Source organism: Rhinichthys klamathensis, unplaced genomic scaffold (genome assembly GCF_029890125.1).
Source record: "Rhinichthys klamathensis goyatoka isolate OS25496 unplaced genomic scaffold, OSU_Roscu_1.1 h1tg000220l_1, whole genome shotgun sequence".
Classification (NCBI taxonomy): Eukaryota; Metazoa; Chordata; class Actinopteri; order Cypriniformes; family Leuciscidae; genus Rhinichthys; species Rhinichthys klamathensis.
The window spans coordinates 2,121,319-2,141,174 of NW_026606744.1; the positions used below are offsets into that span (position 1 = coordinate 2,121,319).

The following is a 19,856-nucleotide window of genomic DNA, read 5'->3' on the forward strand; positions in this document are numbered from 1 at the left end:
GAACTGCGTCACTACTAGAGTCTCGTGAACGCACACGTCACACAGCTGTGCAGAGAAGACCAATGGCCAAGGTCATGAATTTCGTAAAATACATTAAATTTATGTTTGTTTTTCACCAAACCCTATCGTATACCCCCAGAACACTTGGAATATACGGCACATGGGATCATTCTGTGATACTTTTGCATCTTAAAAAAAAAAAAAAAAAAAAAACCTTGATGCTGGTTGCCTTTTACTGGCATTATATGGACGAGCGGGACATTTAAAAAGAATTCTCCTTTTGTGGTCCATAAAAGAAAGAACACCATTCTGCATTATAACAACACTAGAGTGAGTAAATGATGACTTAATTTTAATTTTAGGGTGAGCTATCCCTTTAAGGCCAATTCACACCGCACAGACAAATGCGGACAATCACCAGATTACAGTACGTCATTTCTCAGAAATGCCAAGACCCGGCAAGTGCCAATTCATCGTGTTCAATTGGTGAAAACAAGCTCCGACAGATACCAACATGGCAACACACTGATCAGACAAAACCTGACAAAGAGTCTGTTGGCATCTGTCAGTGCATTTAGAAATTCATTAAAACCGTTTTTAATGCATAGCTGTGGAATTGTGTAAATGTCAGATGTTTGTTGGCTACTCAGTGCCCTCTGGGTAGTAATTTTGTAAGTCTGTAGTACTGTAGGGCCTTCGAATACTGCAACTCAGCACAAGTTCAGGAACAAACCACACCCAACAATGAAATTACCTTCTGCCTCAGCTTTTGATAACCACTTTCATTTTTCATACAGTTTATGACCAGTATTGTTACTGTTAACTAAAACTATTAGAAATAGTTTTCATTTATTTAAATGAAGCTTGACAACTAACTGAAGTGAAATAAATTAAAGCTAAATAAATGTTATTAAAATGTTTTAAAATATTAATATGGTAATAGAATATCAATTATACTAAATTAACACTTTTTTTTTTACATCTGTTTTTTAAAACATTAACATTTGCATAATATATTATGTCATTACTAAAAATCAAAAACATATATTTGGTTTTTTGAAGATAAATATATTTTACTACATGTTTTAGTCTTCTGGCATTTCAATTTTCAATTTTTCAATTTTATTCTGCTTGAGAATGCTTTTTTTTAACGAATTTGTCATGTTTGAATCTCTGGCTCCAGGTCGAGGAATGGTCTCTTTTCATGCTCACCATGGCCCAGTCAAGTTCCTCACCATGGCAACAGCAGTGTGTAATGTCTCCCAAGCAACCATGGCAACTCTTACCTCCAGCACACCCAGCCAATGCCAGCCTGGGGCCCAGGAGGTGCAGGGAACCCAACTCGACGAAAACTGCTCTGGGCTGAGCTCTCCCTCACATGCTCCAGTTCTCCAGGACTCCCTGTCCTCCTCATGTGGGTCTCTGGCTCTGTCTCAGGGCTCTTTAGAGCACGGGCCAGAAGACGGGGCGATATATGACCTGCTGAACGAGCCAGCACACTTCCAGAAGGCCAAGCAGACTGAGAGAGCGAATGTGAGCTCATTGTTGGTGGTGTCTGGAGGGCTGGGACACCGCAGAATCAACAGAAAAACAAAACAGTCTAAGCATGAGGAGATGGTGTCCACCATTATGGTGTGGCAAATACCACTGCCCAACCTGTGAGGGAGAAAGATGGAGGTGTCAACGGTGAGGATCAGGGTTTAGTTTGGATGCAGCTGCACAAACACCAGTATCCATCAATCTTTTCTTTTTCACTTTTCTAATGATGCTTTTACTGTGCGTGTCTTCCTTCCAGGGCATTGCATGTCAGAGACAGCAGTTCCATAGACCGACCTTGCTTTCAGTCATGGGCTGACAGGGAAAAAAATATTCATGAATGAAGGGAAAAAGATTGTGTTCCAGGAATGAGCTGAACTACCAAGTACTTGGTCATGCATCAGAGAAATGTGTTTTACCACTTGGCACATTTGCCTAAATTAAGATACATTCGTGAAAATATGGCAGTACCACTGCAGTGTGAAAATATTCAGGTCTAACTGTTAAATGATTACATTTTGCTAAAAAAAAAAAAATCTAGCCACGCTTTAGTATAACAGCAGAAATCTGTTTCATTTGTCTCATTTTAAACACTCTTACCTGCCTCTGTTCAGCTATTAATTTAATTGTAGTTGTTTTTCTTGAAGACATTTTGTGAAAAGCATCTCAACACTAGAATGGTGCTTGTAAAAGAGGTCTTGAAACACTGGCTGCATCAGCAGCTCATCTGAGGTGTCATGGCCTTCAGATTGGCCTCTGTGATTGCCTACAACCTGTGACTGAATGACTTGTATGGGTTTCTCTGGCGGGCCAGAGATTCTTTTGGGTGCTAAAGTGAAGTTGGTGTCGACTTACTGGTTAAAAGAGAAATGGCGTTCCTCCATAATTCTAATTTAAGGTTTATGCTTAACGATATTTAAAGTAATGGAAAAGCTTTATATTGACACATTGTGATATGTATTTCTGACTTAACAAATATATACCATTGTTTTAACCAACTTTCTTTGTATATCTGTGCAAGTGTACTAGGTAACCATGTATTTTTTTTTTTTTTTTTTTTTACTGGCCTCTTTTATTTCCTTTTTCCTTTTGATGGACTATAACTGCCAACTCATACATAAGGGAATGACCCATGAAGAAAATAGAATAGAGGTTGAAAGAGGAGTTGGATGGATTTCTATGAAATGCACTTTACCAACAGCAACACTGATTTTAGAGCTTATGGTAAAATTGACCTGGACATGGAAAGAAGGAAGGAAGGAAGGAAAGAACTTATTTTAAAAAAAAAAGATGTATGGTTGTTTTTTTCCCCTTCATATTCCCAGTGCAAATGTTTCAGAGAAAATGGTCAAATATTCATTTTGCAAGGTGTCTGCTTGAAGGGAAATTAAAAAAGTAATGTTTATCCCTTGACTGTGATGGTTGATTACTTGACTATTGGATGCTTCGATATTCTTACTTGGATCTAAGCACTTGGTGAGAATTTTAATATTTATATGAAATGCAGATTTTTGCACAATGGATAAAAATGATCAAGGCAACCCCTAAAAGTAATCATTTTGCAAAATGCCAATAAATCGGTTTTTATACTTGTATTTACAGTTCTTTAACAGAAAGGAAAATTGCTGATATTTCAGTGTTTGTAAGAATCTTTGATCTGATATCTACTTTTGACATATTAATAGTGGATGAAACTTCTGATGTATGAGATACAAAGTCCTCAAAATGCTATGAAATCAATAGGCATCCTCCAAAAAAGGGTGAAATTTAGTTGTTCTGCAGGAGGCTGTCCCTGAACTTCCTCCCTCGCAGGATGCCACACTTGTGTGTGTGTGTATATGTGATGCTTTCAGCTTTTGCAGGCTCATGGATATTTGTGAGTCCCCTCAGACTGAGAACAGCTGATGTGTGTATTTAGAGGGCTAATAGTGACATCTCAGTATGACCATGTGCTGTCAGGCTGACAGACAGTCTTAACAGTCTGATGTGTTGCTCTCTCTGAGTGGTTACCATAGTAACTCTTTTGAAGAGCAGTCCAGCCCATAATATCAGGATGCGCCCATAAAACTTCAAAACATTTGAGAAGGCCAGATCAAGTCAATGCTCTAGACAATTTAAAGACTGAAATGACAAATTTTCCTATTTTGTGGCCTTTTTAAATAGAATAATGATTTTTTATGCAATAAACGTTCAATTGCTCTTCGCGCTGCTGGGAGTTCCCGTAGACCATTGCGCAACATTCTTCATTTGGCCGCGCGCGTCGGAACGTCGCGCGCTTACCGCGGATTTGATCAGCAGCTGATGTGTAGAGGGTGAACACAAACGGGGGTGTGGTTTAGATCAATAACTACCTCTCAGTTAACAGTAAAATTCAAATACTGCAAAGCACCCCGAGGTAGAGAGGTGGTATCGATCAGATCCGGAGCACAGGATGGCTTCTGTGGAATATATTTCGTTTCATCCGCATAAATAATGATATTTTGTGGACGCCGATTTTCCAGTCGAGGCTTTCAGACGCATACAGTTGGTCGAGGAGGATAAGTTCCAGCTGAACTGCCGTTTTATTACATTATGGGATGGATAGTACATTCACGTGAATGGGTAAGTGGTCTACGTTTAGAAAAACTCTAGACAATCTCAGACAAATGTCTAACGTTAGACTCCCTGCAGCGCGGTGCATTTGGATATAGTCACTGACTTGCATAGCGCTTTGTGTAAGGAATAGCTCAAAGAAATGCTGCCAATTATCACGTACTGGGGTTCTAGGGCCTTGTATATTAAATAATTTATAATGTATTCAATAATATTATTTCAAAGATTACTTTATTTGTCTGAAACTGCCTCACCTTTTTCTTGGCGTTAATAATCTCTCTATTTGCCTTTCCACATTTGTTTATCAAATCTATAAAACAGGTCATGCAACGACTATATTGACAGAATATTAACTTAAGATACTAATGGATCTCTCTGTTTCTCGACGTCTTTAAGATTTAATCCTTAAAGCTGTCAGTACGTTTGTGAATAGTGCGCGTGCGCATTTAGTGTCTTAGCGTTTTGGTGTTGATCTGCGATGAGTATTTGAACAGTATCTCATTATGTCATGCTTACGATATATGTAACTGTCATTGCAACAGACAGATAATTTGCCTTGTTAGAATAAATAAATATGAGCCTTTCCCCCCCAAAAGAAGATATGTTTAATTTTATATTTTAAAAAAATTCTAATCATTTGGATTTCAAGATAATTCCTTTGAGGAATATAAATTGTAGTTATATGTTTGTAATTATGTAAATTAATAACATTGTTTTCTTTTCTTGGAAGGTTTGGACCCAGAGCTGAGAACACAATCTTCTCTCAATATAAGAAAACTTTGTTTATTTTTCTTGTTTACCTGGGTGAAATGTAAAACATGTCTGGCTAGGACATTCCTAGCAATGCTGTCTCTGAAATATCATTACGCCAATAATTAGGATCTGCCAGTCATTCATGAGGCTCATTGGGATTAAATTAGCTCTACAGTCAGCAAGGGAGAAACTTCTGACAAATTAAGTTGTTCTTATTGCTCTGAAAGCACTAAATGAGTGACAGTGTGCCGCAACTACAGAAAGATGAACAACACTCTGCAAGACAGAAACATGTTCACAGTACAAGCAGACGTTATATTTCACGCTGCAAACCCTGACTCTCCAGAACCACCTATCCCCGCTGAAGGGAACAACAACAACAATGTCCCATCTATGGGGAAAATGGGTATCCCCAGCATGGAAATACTGCAGGATCTCCAGGGTACTTGGAATACGTCTGAATCAGGTGGTTTGACTGACAACAGGAGTTTGGGACACTACGGTGCTATAACAGGTGCCGAATACGCACAAGACGCTGTATCTAGTGACAGTGGATTTCAAGAGCACATTCAGTCTTTGGACTCAAGAAGAGCACAAAATCTAGACCTCAGTTTGAGAAATATGAGTCAAGCTTCAAGTCAAGGAATTATTAGAGAAGAAATGAATGGAACAAAGGTATCTTGCAGTTTGGCACCCTCGCTGTGCTTCAGACCAGAGAACAAGGAGGAAATTGACAAATTATCCAATGCCCTAAGAGATGGGGAGGTTGTTCGGAGTCAGTTTGACATTAAAAATGTCTCCTTCACAGAGGACAGAAATCATTCCCATTCAAGCTCCCAGGAAACGAGGTCACTTGAGAAAACCCTGGGATGCTTTATAAGTTCCTCTGAAGGAGCAGATCAGACCCGCTACAGAACATCATTTGGACAGACTGGGCTGGAATCAAGCCAAGGGCTAAAGCAGAGTGGATCTGCAGTAAGAGAAGCTCTCTCGGCAAAAGAAGAGCCGAATTTAGTCATAGAGGTGGGCGGACAGAAAATACAAGCACACAAATCAGTATTAGCTGAGAAAAGTGATTATTTTAAAGCCAGGCTTTCTAGAGACATCCTGAAGGTAAAAGGAATGAGCTACAAGACTTTATTGGTGCTTGTAGATTATGTTTACACCTCTCAGATGAACGTAAGCAAAGACGATGTTGTGGATGTCATCACAGGAGCAAAGATCCTGCAGATGCCCTGTGCGGTACAGGCTGCTATTGATACCATATCCACACAGATCACACCTGAGAACTGCTATGAAATCTTAACTATAGCCAAAAAGCAGCGACTAAATGAACTGAAAGAAACTGCCTATCGATTCATGAGCGACAACTATCTCAAGGTCCTGAGAGATCCAGCGGTCTACGGGCGCCTCACAGGCTCAGAGAGAGATCTCATCCTGCGCAAACGGATGGAGAGCCGCAAGTGCCTGATGGTGGCCGAACTTAACGATGTGTTTGAACGTGTAGGAAGTAGACCGCCCAGCAGAAACAGCAGCCGTCCCCAGAGTCCTCTCTCCATCACGTCTTTTGAGGACAATCACATGATCTACTACTACAACACGAGCAGTAAGGACTGGCACACCCTGACCGTCATGCCGGACGACATCAACACCAGGGGCTGTGGTATCTGTACCTTGTACAACTACTTGTTTGTGGCCGGCGGGATCAGGGGAACTGGGGAGAAAAGCAAAGTCTCAGACAAAGTGTTCTGCTACAATCCCATCACAGACCACTGGAGCGAAGTCCGACCCATGAACCAAGCACGATCGCAACTCAAGCTTGTCTCCATGGATGGGAACCTGTACGCCATTGGCGGTGAATGTCTTTTCACGGTGGAGAAGTATGACCCTCGAATGGACCGCTGGACGGCGGTGGCTCCTCTACCTAAAGGGGCATTTGCGGTGGCTCACGAAGCCACTACGTGTAACGGTGAGCTGTATGTATCGGGAGGCTCTCTTTTCTATCGGTTGCTGAAATATGACCCCAAGAGAGACGAATGGCAGGAGTGTCCGTACAACAACAGCAGGAAAAAATCCACAGACATGGTGGCTCTCAAGAGCTTCATCTACCGATTCGACGTTAACCGCGAACAGGGCATCAGTGTCTTTAAGTACAACACCATCGTGAAGATGTGGCATGACTGTGCCTCCCAGCAGCAGGGCTGCATGCTGCCATTTCGATGCGCTGTCATCGATAATTGCATCTACTGTGTGAATAAATCTCAGACTCTTCAGTTTGTTGTGGAAGAGGATGGAGGTCGATTCAAAGACGAGTCTCTAAAAGCACCTGTGGAGGCCAAAGGGATCTTATTCCCTTTCATTCTCAGTTTGCCTGAGAGAGGTGGAAGAATTGCATGAGTAGGATATTTCATCCCTCTGATGACCCTTCGGAGTCGCTTGAGAAAGAGAATGCCTGGTCAATATTTATAGATTAAACATCGTCTCCAGAGAAGTTCAAGGAGCCAGCACGTAGTGCTTGAAACTGGAATGTGTTTCTTTGCATGGTAAGAAAAACAAATGTATGTTTGGCGCCTTAAAATCATAGCCCCAGTCCAACTTTGGGAGACGAAGAAAGTCGTACATTTTTAGCTCATTTGTGCAGTCTTATCCTTCATTTGTTTTGTGCAATTTGTATCGGATAGTAATGTAGGATGAACTTTGCCACAGGAATTTGCAAAAAAAAAACTAAAACATCCATTTGTATAAAGGCTAGTTGATACTGCACCAACAGATGCTGACCAATGCCAACAATCACCAGACATTCCGCAACCTGACACACTCCAGTTAAACCTACTAAAAAACCGACTAAACCCAACAAATGTTTCTGTTGCTGTTGGTCGACGTCTATCGAATAGTGTGAATTAGCCTTAAGATGGCAATGAATAGCACAATTAAACAACTGAAGCACATTGTGTAATAATGCGACCCTGTTTCCTACCAACAGGTTCTATGCAAATAAAAACCTGTATATAAAATACAAAAAAAAAAAAACATTTTTGAACCACATAAAAAAAGCTCTTAATTATAGAACTTTGCTACAGCCAGGGTCAATACAGTCATTCTAAAGCAGCTGAAGGACTAGCCATAACCTTTACTAACAGAATAACATTAGGGAAACATTAAGAGCACAGAGCACTTGACTTCTGTAACTGCTGCTACTCAAATATTACTTTAAAATTCAACCCTGTGTGCATTTGCATTACAGCGTGCACAGTGGCTTTTTACTCCTGAGACTCTTCTGGGTGATATTTTAACACTTTCATTAAGGAAAGTCCAGAAGGCAAAATAAAAAAATGATTGTCTGTTCCTTGTTTCTGAATCGTTGCCAAAGATAACAGTTAAGATTTAGCAGCAGACAAACATTAAGATAAATTACATTCTCATAACAAATAATTTTCTGTATGAGATATGTATAAATCATTAATGAATTTAGAATCGTACTGCAATTAAGCCTGTTGTTAATGAAGAAGACTACAATTACAATACATTAACATCTATCCCTGAGAAACACTTGGTTGAAATCTTGAGCAGAAGGGAGAAAATATTTTCTTTATTGTGTTGTATTTTATGAATTCAGGCCCATGAGAGACAGACACTATCACAAAACAAAACATTCATACTGTGTCCATAGCATGTGATGAGGCATCATAGTGTAATTTATAACTTGGATGTTGCATTCTGTGTGGACACATTGTGATATTCAGCATCCAGGAGTATTTTACTGAGATATAATTATTCACGCTTCAGTATTTCCCTAGACATTTCTGGAGGATATGAGATGAATAATGGTTCGAGGATGTGGATTTTATAAATGTTTCTTTAGTGCAATTCTGTTGAAAAAATCTTAAGGGAATTTGAATTATGAGCATGAATGTTGGTATGATTATGAACTTGAATGTGAATGTTTTACTCACTTTTTTTTTTTTTTACTCAACCCTATGTGCTTTAATCACTTTTAACAAAGCTGAACAAATACAGACAACATAATTCCAGTAAACATCTCAAAGTCACTGTCAAATTACCCATAAATGCTCTCCAACTGTTCGCTTATGAAGTATTTAAATCGGGGTTCTCAACTCTGACCCTCGAAGTCCACTTTCCTGCAGAGTTTTGTTCCTACTTCCTAACCTAATCAAGCTATTCAGGATTACTAAAAAGTAATAGGCAGGAGGGTTTGATTAAGGTTGGCGTTAAACTCTGCAGGAAAGTGGACCTTGAGGGCCAGAGTTGAGAACCCGTGATCTAGTTTTTTTTTAATATTGTGTAACTGGAAAACTCTTCAGATATTCTGCTGAAATCAAGATGCTTTTGGCAAGGCAACCAAAGTGTCACATGGGGGTGTGTGGGTGGGGCATTGCTTGCTGAGTTGCTGATGTGTTTAAAGCTAATATGCTTTTAAAACAAATGGCTTGATGGCTTTTTAGTGTATCTATGTCATTTTAATATCTCACAAACTAAAGTTTCTGTGTTGCAATAAAATATCTTTTGGTTTCCTGGTTCATTATTTTAGCTGTGTTCATTTTTCACCAAGTTTTGAAAAATATATAAATGCAGCACTGGGATCTGAGGAAGCAGAACATGTTCAATTCAGCTGTTACACTTTGTGGGAAGCGTTGACCTGAGGTTAAGTGCCTGATTCAAGGGCGCCATGCTGATAAATGGACAGAAGAGTCATTCCTTATTAGGACTGACCCCACAATCCTAGTGTTAATAGCTCCTCAACCATTATTCACCATGCTAATAATAATTAAAATTAAACATTCTTTGTAGAGAGATCTGATCATACGGTTGACTGCTCTACTATTGTTGGGTGTGTCATTACTGCAGTGGTTTTCCTGGAGCACTGATGCCATCTAGAGGATGGAGTCAGTAATATACATAATACATTTAGGAAATTAAACATCTGCTATATTGCTAATCCAATGACACTAAAACCATCAGAACCAGATCCTCTGAATTTAAATCCAACAAATATATGTCTTGAAGACCTAAATATTTATAAAATATAACTTTATAGTATTATTGTCACATTTAACAGACGTGAAAAAATACCACAAAAAAAAGCCCAATTTCCAAATCATTTTAAATACTACTATAAATAATATTACAGATAAAAAGATTTTATCTCGATTTCGTCACTTTAAGACACATTGGCCTATTGCAGTGTAATTTAGTTATCATTCAACTCTGCATGACCAATAAAACCTTCTGTAACTAGGTAGGCCTATTGTTATGTTACTTATAACGATTTAATTTCCTTTCTCATTCTAATGATATGAAATAACCAAAATGCGATAAGTGATTTAGCCTAATTCATTCCTCTACCTGAAGACCCTGACCCTCCTGCTGTGGACAATCATCCAATTCATTTTTCGAAATGTTGTGGGGTCGTTATCGCTTTCGCCTAAAGACCTTAATTTTCCTAAACAATTTCAGGGACATTATTGCGAGTTACAGGATAATGTTTTTCCTTCTGTGCATTATAATGAAGGCTTTGAGAAACTGCACAGCTTTTCCAGTTTTTGAAATTACGCTCCTTCCTATCAGAGTAGGTATGGGGCGGGGTAACACGTGTAGCCCCGCCCAGGTACAGCCCCACCACGATCTTCAAGCTCCAGCCAGGGTATTCTTGTGTTAAGCGCTATGGTTAAGCGTCATCGCATGCTGGCGATTGGGGTTCGAGACTGGCTCAGAGCAGGGCGGTAAAAATTGGAGGCGGAGCAATTAAGAGGGGTGTGTTTGTTTGTTTTAACCCTTAAACAGGCAAGAGTGGAAAATGCTAAGCAAAAAATATTTTCATGTCATTTTTTATATCATCTGGAGGACTTAAAACATATCCAAAAGATTTTTTTTTAAATGTGATATATTTTGGATTTTATGAGTTGTGACTCCTGACGAGTCACGTTGCCTGATTAGGGTATAAAAAGGACCAAGTCATTAATCTGTTAACTGTTACTGCCACTGCATGTTTAAAACAATTATATCCCATACTTCACCTGATCTAATGTTGACAAATGATATAATCATTCGAAAGCTTACGAACTGAAGATTCAGCATGTGAAACCGTGAAAATGGACGTTGCGTTACCATAGAAACGGTACTCTAAATTCTTTTATCGGGCTCCTCCCCTTTTGGGCATCATTATGTTTCATAATTTATGATCAAAAAAACCTTTTCTAATCTTGACAAAACACATATTGTCAGAAAGGTCTGAGTCTCAAGGTTCCATATTTTTTGACAGAAGTGATATTTGGACAGAAATGTATTAATTTGTTATGGCAGAATGCATACAATTAAATTCTTTTTTGGTATTATGCCTAAACAAAATCAATTTCAGTTCAATTCAATTTTTGTGATATCAACTTCAAATTTGGAACACAACTTGGTTAGATATATGGCTTTGATTTTATAGTAAAAAATATTTTATAAAAAGGAAAAAATATTAATTACCGTATATTTTATTTACTGTAAGTTTAAACTTCCATAACTTTTTCATACTTTCATTTTTTGAAGTGCTGTCACTTCAGCAATAATCTGAATTACAATCATTCTTGAATTACAATCATTTAAGTTTGAATAGTGCATTTTAAATAGAGCTAGTTTATCCCTTTTGTATACCCTAAACAGGCAACGTGACTCAGGACTCACATACATTTCAAAACGTGCTAAATAACAACATAAACAACATATTACTTAATTTTCTCCTTCAGCACCTTAAGACAATGTTCACAATTATTGTTAGCAGTATTCTTTTTTTTTTTTTTTTTTTTGAAGAAAAGTAAGTTTAATATATATTTACTTATCTCAAAATCTGAATGTTCTGCACCACTGGCAGCCATGTTGGATTTAGGTCAGGCTGACTAATTGATCACAAAAAATTTGAAGCAAATCATGTGACCAAGCCTGTATATATTTTTTTATAAATGATGCCACTTCCGCATCATTTTTTACTGTTTGTATTGTTATTTATTTAGATATATCTGTACGGTGTTGTCTCTATGGACCTTTGTGTCTTGAATAAAAGTTGATTGACCAGCATACTCAAGACAGACCAGGCTGTCATAAGTGATAAAAGGATTTGATGAAAAAATCGTTCTTATGCCCCAAAAAAGACAAAAACGATGTGTCTCGTGAGTCACGTTGCCTGTTTTAGGGTTAAATATCACTTACCCCACCTTTAAATACAGGCCAATAATTAGCAGGAGAAAAATCACAAGGATATGTATAAAAGTTTTATTTAGATATTTACAAAGTACTACAAAAAAAAATAACAGCTTTTCTTTACTCTCTCTCTCACTCCCAAACACACAGACAGACACACACATTATGTTGATCTCACACATACTCTCCACAATTAGAGATGATGACTTTCTGTTTGGTTTTGCCATCTTTTGATCCCTGAGCCTGAGAAAACAGTACAGATACAAAGTAATTAAAAAAAACAGGACAAAAAGTAATTTTAATATTTTAAACAAAGCATTTTAAATTCTGGTCAACAGGCATAATAAATAACTAATTCAAAACAGTTGTACACTGCGGGGGTCAGTACGTTTTTATTCAGCAAGGATACATTAAATTGATCAAAAGTGACAGTAAAGAATTTATAATGTTACAAAAGATTATTTCAAATGAATGCTGTTCTATTGAACTTTCTATTCGTCAAAAAAAATCCTAAAAAATGCATCAGTTTTTGATAACATTGATAAGAAATGTTTCTTAAGCACTAAACCAGCATATTAGAATGATTTCTGAAGGATCAAAAATGTTTTTCAGCTTTGCCATCACAGGAATAAATTACATTTTGTAATAGAAAAGTTATTGTAAATTGTAATATTTCACAATATTAAAGCTTTTACTATATTTTTCATTTAAAAAAAATAAAGCCTTGGAGAGCACAAGAAACGTCTTTCAAAAACATTTAATCTTACTGACTACCAACTTTTTTTTTTTAATAGTCAAATCATAAGCGATTGCAAATCTAATCTCCCTCAGCTTACCTCCATGTTCCGGAGTACATCCATGCCCTCTACGAGTTCTCCGAATACCACATGTTTGCCATCCAGCCAGTCTGTCTTATCAACAGTTATGAAGAACTGAGACCCGTTAGTATTGGGACCAGAGTTTGCCATCGACAGCTGACCTATGAGTTCAGAGTCAGAGAACATGAGATCAACATCAACAAATATACTAACTGATCCTGAACATTTAAGCCAGATTCACACATGATCCGTTTGCATTACGCATTAGTAGTGCAGTAGCAGCACAAACTCATTGAGCTTTCACACAAGATGTGTTTGCAGTGCACTTCACTGTTAGAATCCATTTATTATTTCTATATAGACTTATATATTAAGATCCTCAAGCATGAGGCAAAACATTTAAACAAGATACTTCTATTACGGGAAACTTAAGCATCACAAACATTTTAAAGGTGCCATATGTAAAAATTGAGGTAAAAATATCCAACAAATGAGCTACACGTATCAAAAGAATGAGAAGAAATAAATGCAATGATGTCATTAAAAAAATGACAAGTTATAGTGCTGCCGAGATATAAACCTGAATTAGCATGCTAAATTACTAGCCCCGGCCCGGCCGGTGTCATAATACCAGTTTCGGCCATGGGAGGCGGTATGCGGGCAACATACATAACCACCAGCCAAACTCCAATACACGAATAACTCGCACGGCTTGTGGGCGTACTTGAACCTGTCAATAGCGTCTATATGAGACCGGCCTTTATAATTTAGTGTTGAGATGTTTTCATTGAGTCTCTAATCTCTAAAAATCTCCAAATGAACTGCGGTCTTACGATCGTGTCAATTGATTTGATTAATATGCGCGAGGGAAAGCAGGAGGACAGCGCTCGTGTTGTTTGAAGACGTGAGAGTGCGCGCGCGCGGCCGGGGCGCTCTCTCTCTCTCTCTGCTCGTTATGCGCCCTGTCAAGCGCAGCAGTCATTCTATTCTACATCACTCACCGATCAAAATAGGCTTTGGTGGGACAAAGCGGACGATTTGACGGTTTTAGAAGATTAACAACCCGAAACTAAAAAACAGACTAGAGTAGGCCAACTTTCTGGAGGTATACTGCCCCCATCTGGTATGGAATATGTGGATTTTGAATTGATTTTTTTACACAAGGCACCTTTAAACTAACTTACAATCCACACCAATAACCAATGAAATTGCCTACCATTATAAGATGACTGTGAAAAAAAAAATAGTAGTGTACTTTACTTGTATGCATTTATGGTCAAATTAATAGCCTACATTTTCATGCCAGTCCATGTTCATTTTGACCATGATGAACCAATGAACCAAGCGCTATATAACTAATTCAGCGTGTGACGCACAAAAAAAAAAACACTGAGGAAACGATCACTGCACCGCACCAATCCTTCAATGAACTGGCATTGCAGTGTGAATGCTACAAGTATAACCTGTTAACGTGGGCAAACGGAGTATGTGTGAAACAGGCATTGGTTCTCAAAGGCTTTTGTGAATAAACGCAGAAAAAAAACTTTCAAAACACACACATCTAACTTCTCTCAAGCTGAGGACTCATCTCACCTGGTTCGGTGTGCTTGAGGACAAAGTTCTCATCCTCAAACTTGCCTCCATATATGGATTTCCCCCCAGTGCCGTTGTGATTGGTGAAATCTCCACCCTGGCACATAAACTGCGGGATGATTCTGTGGAAACTGCTGCCCTTGAATCCAAAGCCCTTCTCATGTGTGCACAGACAACGGAAATTTTCTGTAGAACAAACAAACAAAACAGAAGTCCTCTTTTCAGCAAAGCACCAAACATTTAATTGGGAAACTGCTAATGTGATAGAGATGCGCAGATCAGCTCTAATGTCACCCAAATCCACTGTTAAAAATAAATCATCCACCAGCCCGAACCTATGATTTTCTCTGATTTAGATTTCGACACAATAAAATTGGGGGGGAGGGGACTGATGATTCAAAGAAATTCAGTCAACAGGCAAAGTTTGAAGGGAGTGAACATATGGTCTAAAGTGTTGCCATTTATCATGGGAAGAACCTCAGCTGGCATACCGAGAACATCTTATCTTATTCAGTTTAAAAAAATACATATTATCAACAAGCCATTGTGAAATACCCAGAGGCTTGGTGGCCATCTAGCCAAAAAAGAAGCGAAGGCACGTATATCTAACTGTTTTAATCCAAACTTTAAGAACCCCAAAGAATGCAGTAGTAGGGCAGACATCAATCTTGATTTAACTTTTTTTGGACAGTCTCAAAATAGTTGTTCCAATAGTTATGAAGCATTGGACAGAAAAAAATAACAACATATGACTCGGATTACAGGGTGACATGTAGCACAACTGTCATCAATGTTGAAGTAAATTGCAGAGAGCCAAGCTTTGGAATAATGAACCCTATGCAGTATTTTAACAGTACCGAGTATGTCATTTCACCAGTTTTTAAATTAATTAAAAAACATCAGGCCATTTTTTTTTAAAATGAAATATGCATGGCTAAATTGTTCACAGTCCATTTTGAAAATATGAACTAGCTGTCACCCCCCTTTTTGAGAATGGGGGTTAAAATGCACTATTCAAACTTAAATGGTTGTAATTCAAGAATGCTTTGGAATATATACCCAAGTTTGGTCTTGTTTTAAAGAAAACACACAGCAGATTATTGCTGAAGTGAAAACACTTCAAAAAATGAAAGTATTAAAAAGTTATGGAAGTTTAAATTTAGAGTAAATCAAATATACTGTACTATATATATTTTATTTTATATAAAATATATATTTTACAAAATATTTTTTACTCTAAAATTACTATAAAATCAAAGCCATATATCTAACCAAGTTATGATCCAAATTTGAAGTTGATATCACAAAAATTGAAGTTCCCATGAGATTTTGTTTAGGCGTAGTACCAAAAATAGCAACCGGGTGCCATTGAATTCCATTGAATTTAGTTGTATATATTCTGCCTTCACAAATTAATAATTTTCTGTCCAAATATCAATTCTGTCACAAAATTTGGAACCTTGAGACACAGACCTTTCTGACAATATGTGTTTTGTCAAGATTCTAAAAGGTTTTGATCATAAATTATGAAATATAATGATGCCCAAAAGGGGAGGAGCCTGATAAAATAATTTAGAGTACTGTTTCTATGGTAACGCAACGTTCAATTATAAAACGGTTTTTACAGGATGAATTCTGAGTTTGTAAGCTTTCAAATGATACCTAATTTATGATAACTACTAAAATATGTGATATAATAAAAAAAGGCGATAAAAAAAGATATTATATTTTAGAGGATAATATATATATATATTATAATTTTTAGAGGATAATATTATATTATAATTTTTTATTGAAAAATACTAGATTATAGGGGTGTAACGATATTTGAACCGAACCGAAAAACCGCGATACACCACCCACGATACGTATCGCGATACTCTCATGGCGAACCGAACACGCCCCGCCCCCTGCTGCCCCGCCCAGCCCCGGCTCATTGCACCTCATGTGTTATGTACACAACGAATGCAGGGCTGTTGCCTAACCACCATTAACCACATATAATCGCAATAAGCTCAGTGTTTTGTTACTTTTGATAATAAGCAAGGTGTAATCTTTCAAGTTATGTCTATTTGATCACGAAATGCAAACAATAAATGCCGTTTTGGCGCTCTTAGATGTGGCGTGACAGATATCACTGTATGCATGCGGCAGCGCGGAGCGCGATCATCTCTTCCTCAGTTACAGAATAAACATGAATGGACACCCGAAGGTATGTTGAAAGATACAGTATACTTACTGAAAAGCATCAAAACTCGTGTAAACACTCAATCAGTGTTTCAACAGCGGAAATACGTCAATAAAACGCTTAGTTTTTCACATAGCTTTATATTTACCTCAGGCAAGTCATTCAGTGTCCACAGCTTGCTGGTTTGCTAACTCTTTCACTAAATAAATGCTATATATTAGCCTATATATTATATTTTACTTAACCTGTTTATGATATCTTGATTATTTAATGTATGTTTAAAATAGTTGTCATGAAAATAACAGCAACTGTGTAAATTATTATATAACAATAACAAATTAGAGTAAAAACATGTTAATGCAAAAATTGCCTTATGTGCAGTTTACATGTTTTCATACAATTTGTTATTTGAGTGTTGATTATTATTATATCATTTAGCCTAAAAGTCTAGGCTCTGTTGTTAAGCTTTAATGTTATAGTAATGTGCAAGTAAGGGCTGTAGTTTACAGCATTAGCAGATAATTTTGTTATCTGTTCTGAAACGTTTACTTGTAATTGAATTAATTTAAAGACAAGGACACAATTTGTTCATTAAAGCACTGTTTAATAAAAAATAAAAGCAATTTTAGCTTTCTAAACCCCCCCACCCCACTGAAATGAACCGAACCGAACCGAACCGAGACCTCAAAACCGTGGGACGAACCGAACCGTCAGGTTTGTGTATCGTTACACCCCTACTAGATTATATGTTTTATTATGAACTTTTAGCATGAAAACCCAAAGTTTCAATTATTAAAGGTCTGTGCGTCAACTTTTTGTGACAAAGGTCAGAACTCCTGTTATGGTGCAGATTTTTTTGAGGCGCACTCTTGTCAAAAAATCATCGGTTACTCTTCTTACATAATTTGTAGCAAAAAACAGCAGTCAAATATCTATTTAGCAGACTTAGACCTTTCCAACGATATATAGTTTGTCATGACTAGATTAGGATTTAATAGTAATATAGTGAAGTAAATTTAGATTGCCCGTATACGGGCAGGTGACAGTTAAGGGGTTAAACATTGAGTAAAGAAATAGGAACATCTAAAGATAATTTACAGAGTCTGACCTGCAGTCATAGGCACAACGTCTGCTCGAAGGAGGAAGCGCAGTCGACCTGCAGGTTTGTTGCCAATCTTGATGTCCATGTAGACCTGAGGGTTAGTTCTGCCTTTTTTCGCTGGAGGCTCTCCCTGTTCAGAAACACAAAATACCAATCAGAAAACATTAATGATAAACATCAAAATATAAAAGCTAAACAGATCATCAGACACTGAGCAAAAATATATATAAACTGCTATACAAACATGACATGCCAGGCATTTAATATAATTTCATACTAAAAGCAACCAATGTTATTACAACATTCCCACCTCCTGAGTGTTTGTACTGGCTGATTCCGCAGCTGACTCCGCCGTCTCACTCTCCTCAGCAGTCTTCCCTGAGAACTTCTTCAACCAGTCATCTTCAGACCACACTATGAGCAGAGCAGCAATGCAATTCAGATTTGTGTTTCAAGGACATGCAAGAAATAAGTTAACAGCATAATGGGTGAGTTTATCATAGCAACCTATTGCAATAAAAAAAAAAAAACTCACCTGGTCGAGAGGAGCCCTCTTTAATTCTCATTGGTTTGGCGATGTTCACCCTGATGGTTCTCCCGAACAGCTCAGACTCATTCTGCAGGACACGAAGCCGAATAGATATTAACCTAGACTTCCAGCTCTGAGGAAGACTGAAATACATCAGGTTTTCTGAGACTACAGAAATTTGTGGTTCATTAACTTACCATATTATCAATGGCAGCAGCTGCATCCTGGGAAAAAGCAGACAGAACTTTGAGAAAGTGACATATTGGTATATTTAAGCATCCTTTTTTTTTGTCAGACAAACCGGGTGACTTGTGTAAACTATGAGAAGCAACATTGGTTACGGAAGTGAACCAGAATTAATTAATAATAAAAGATACAAGTTATTCCAATGCTTAATATGTTGCATCTTATTTAGATTGAGTCGAGGATGTGTTCTTAATTGAAGACAGATTTAGCACGTATTCACCTCTGCCAACTCAAACTCGATGAATGCAAAGCCCCTGTGTTTCTCTGTGGACAAAAAGTGTCAAACATGATGTGCGATATTTTTGTCGTATGTTCAAGTCGTAAAACTGTTTATGTTGTTTGTTAAAGTGTGTTTTTGATTTATAATGATGGGAGTGTATTTTGATTTATGCGTTAGTTACCCGTCTCATAATCTAACGGGATCTGAATATCCGTGATATCACCGAAGGGAATAAATGCCGCGTGCAGCACTTTCTCATCCACCTCCTCCGCGAGACCTCCTGAGAAAAGCAAAACATATTCCAATCATTTTAATATTTCATGTTAAACTCACTGACCGTGCAATTCAATCTGATATTTCATCTTTTGACCCTTTCCTGGCTACAGCTGATAACCGGAATCGCATCCCTAAACATGCACGAGGCTGTAGGGTTAAACTAGCGCAATGTAAGAACGAAGGGTTTGTTATTTTGATTACAATTTTGATGCTTTTCTTACCAACATAAAGAACACGTTTACTCGACGCCATCTTGCTTGTAACCTTTGACTTTTGACTGTTTTGTTCGCCAGTGCGGGTCGTTGTCTCGCCCTCTAGTGATGCGGAGGACAAATAACATCACTGGCATTCACAAGTGTCCATTGTTCAGCTCTGGATTAACAGCTTTACTTTTTTTTAGATTTTTTAGTTGAATTTTCCTAGATAAGTGGAAACATATATATTTTACTTATTGGATCGCTCAGTGAAACAAACATACCTTTCTATATAAAAGTAAAACGTTTTTGTTAAAAACAATATATTTACCAGTCACTAATGTAAAAGGTGGTAAACCACAGAGTCCAAATAGCTTAGTTTTTATTTTATGTAACGATTCACTAAAATTTGTATTTTTTTAATGTGAATCAATCTGTTACCTAAATTGGATGATGTTTACATGTTTTGTGATCATGATTTATATCTTGATAATGCATATAATTGGTATACTTATATGCATTAAATTATATGCATTAATATGCATTTATTAACTTATATGCATTAATTATATGCATTAATTTATTATTTATATAATTATATAAATGATA

At 37.5% G+C, this 19,856-nt stretch overlaps 3 protein-coding genes across 6 annotated transcripts in view; 2 read left to right on the forward strand and 1 right to left on the reverse strand.

Annotated features, from left to right (window-relative positions):
• Positions 1–4,932, forward strand: part of arhgef10 (Rho guanine nucleotide exchange factor (GEF) 10) — a 51,673-nt gene extending 46,741 nt beyond the window's left edge. Inside the window, exons 29-30 of one of the 4 annotated variants that reach the window (XM_056264373.1) lie at positions 1,184–1,686; positions 4,859–4,932. In XM_056264373.1, coding sequence (XP_056120348.1) covers positions 1,184–1,662 — 479 coding nt within the window. In that variant the 3' untranslated portion in view covers positions 1,663–1,686; positions 4,859–4,932. Of the gene's footprint in view, positions 1–1,183; positions 1,903–4,858 lie in introns of those variants that run through there. The other 3 variants (XM_056264372.1, XM_056264371.1, XM_056264374.1) reach the window with 3 other exon arrangements.
• Positions 4,933–4,941: 9 nt separating this feature from the next.
• Positions 4,942–7,971, forward strand: LOC130097500 (kelch repeat and BTB domain-containing protein 11). Its single transcript, XM_056264375.1, has one exon. It carries the CDS (start codon positions 5,146–5,148, stop codon positions 7,276–7,278), a length of 2,133 nt encoding a protein of 710 aa, XP_056120350.1. The 5' UTR covers positions 4,942–5,145; the 3' UTR covers positions 7,279–7,971.
• Positions 7,972–12,139: 4,168 nt separating this feature from the next.
• ppie (peptidylprolyl isomerase E (cyclophilin E)) lies at positions 12,140–19,435 on the reverse strand. Its single transcript, XM_056264376.1, has 10 exons — positions 19,275–19,435; positions 18,959–19,057; positions 18,778–18,821; positions 18,509–18,535; positions 18,318–18,399; positions 18,093–18,196; positions 17,789–17,912; positions 14,493–14,678; positions 12,918–13,060; positions 12,140–12,324 (listed from the first exon to the last, which is right to left on the reverse strand). The coding sequence occupies exons 1-10, from the start codon at positions 19,303–19,305 to the stop codon at positions 12,256–12,258; spliced, it is 909 nt and encodes a 302-aa protein (XP_056120351.1). The 5' UTR covers positions 19,306–19,435; the 3' UTR covers positions 12,140–12,255.
• Positions 19,436–19,856: the final 421 nt, after the last annotated feature.

Bases quoted from the DNA above. Each gene is read 5' to 3' on its own strand.
- ppie (XM_056264376.1), bottom strand. From the start codon at position 19,305: ATGGCGTCGAGTAAACGTGTTCTTTATGTTG. The intron at 19,058-19,274 runs GTAAGAAAAGCA...TGCTTTTCTCAG, and splicing joins TAAACGTGTTCTTTATGTTG to GAGGTCTCGCGGAGGAGGTG. The intron at 12,325-12,917 runs GTAAGCTGAGGG...CTGTTTTCTCAG, and splicing joins ATGTACTCCGGAACATGGAG to GCTCAGGGATCAAAAGATGG.
- LOC130097500 (XM_056264375.1), top strand. From the start codon at position 5,146: ATGAACAACACTCTGCAAGACAGAAACATGTTCACAGTACAAGCAGAC.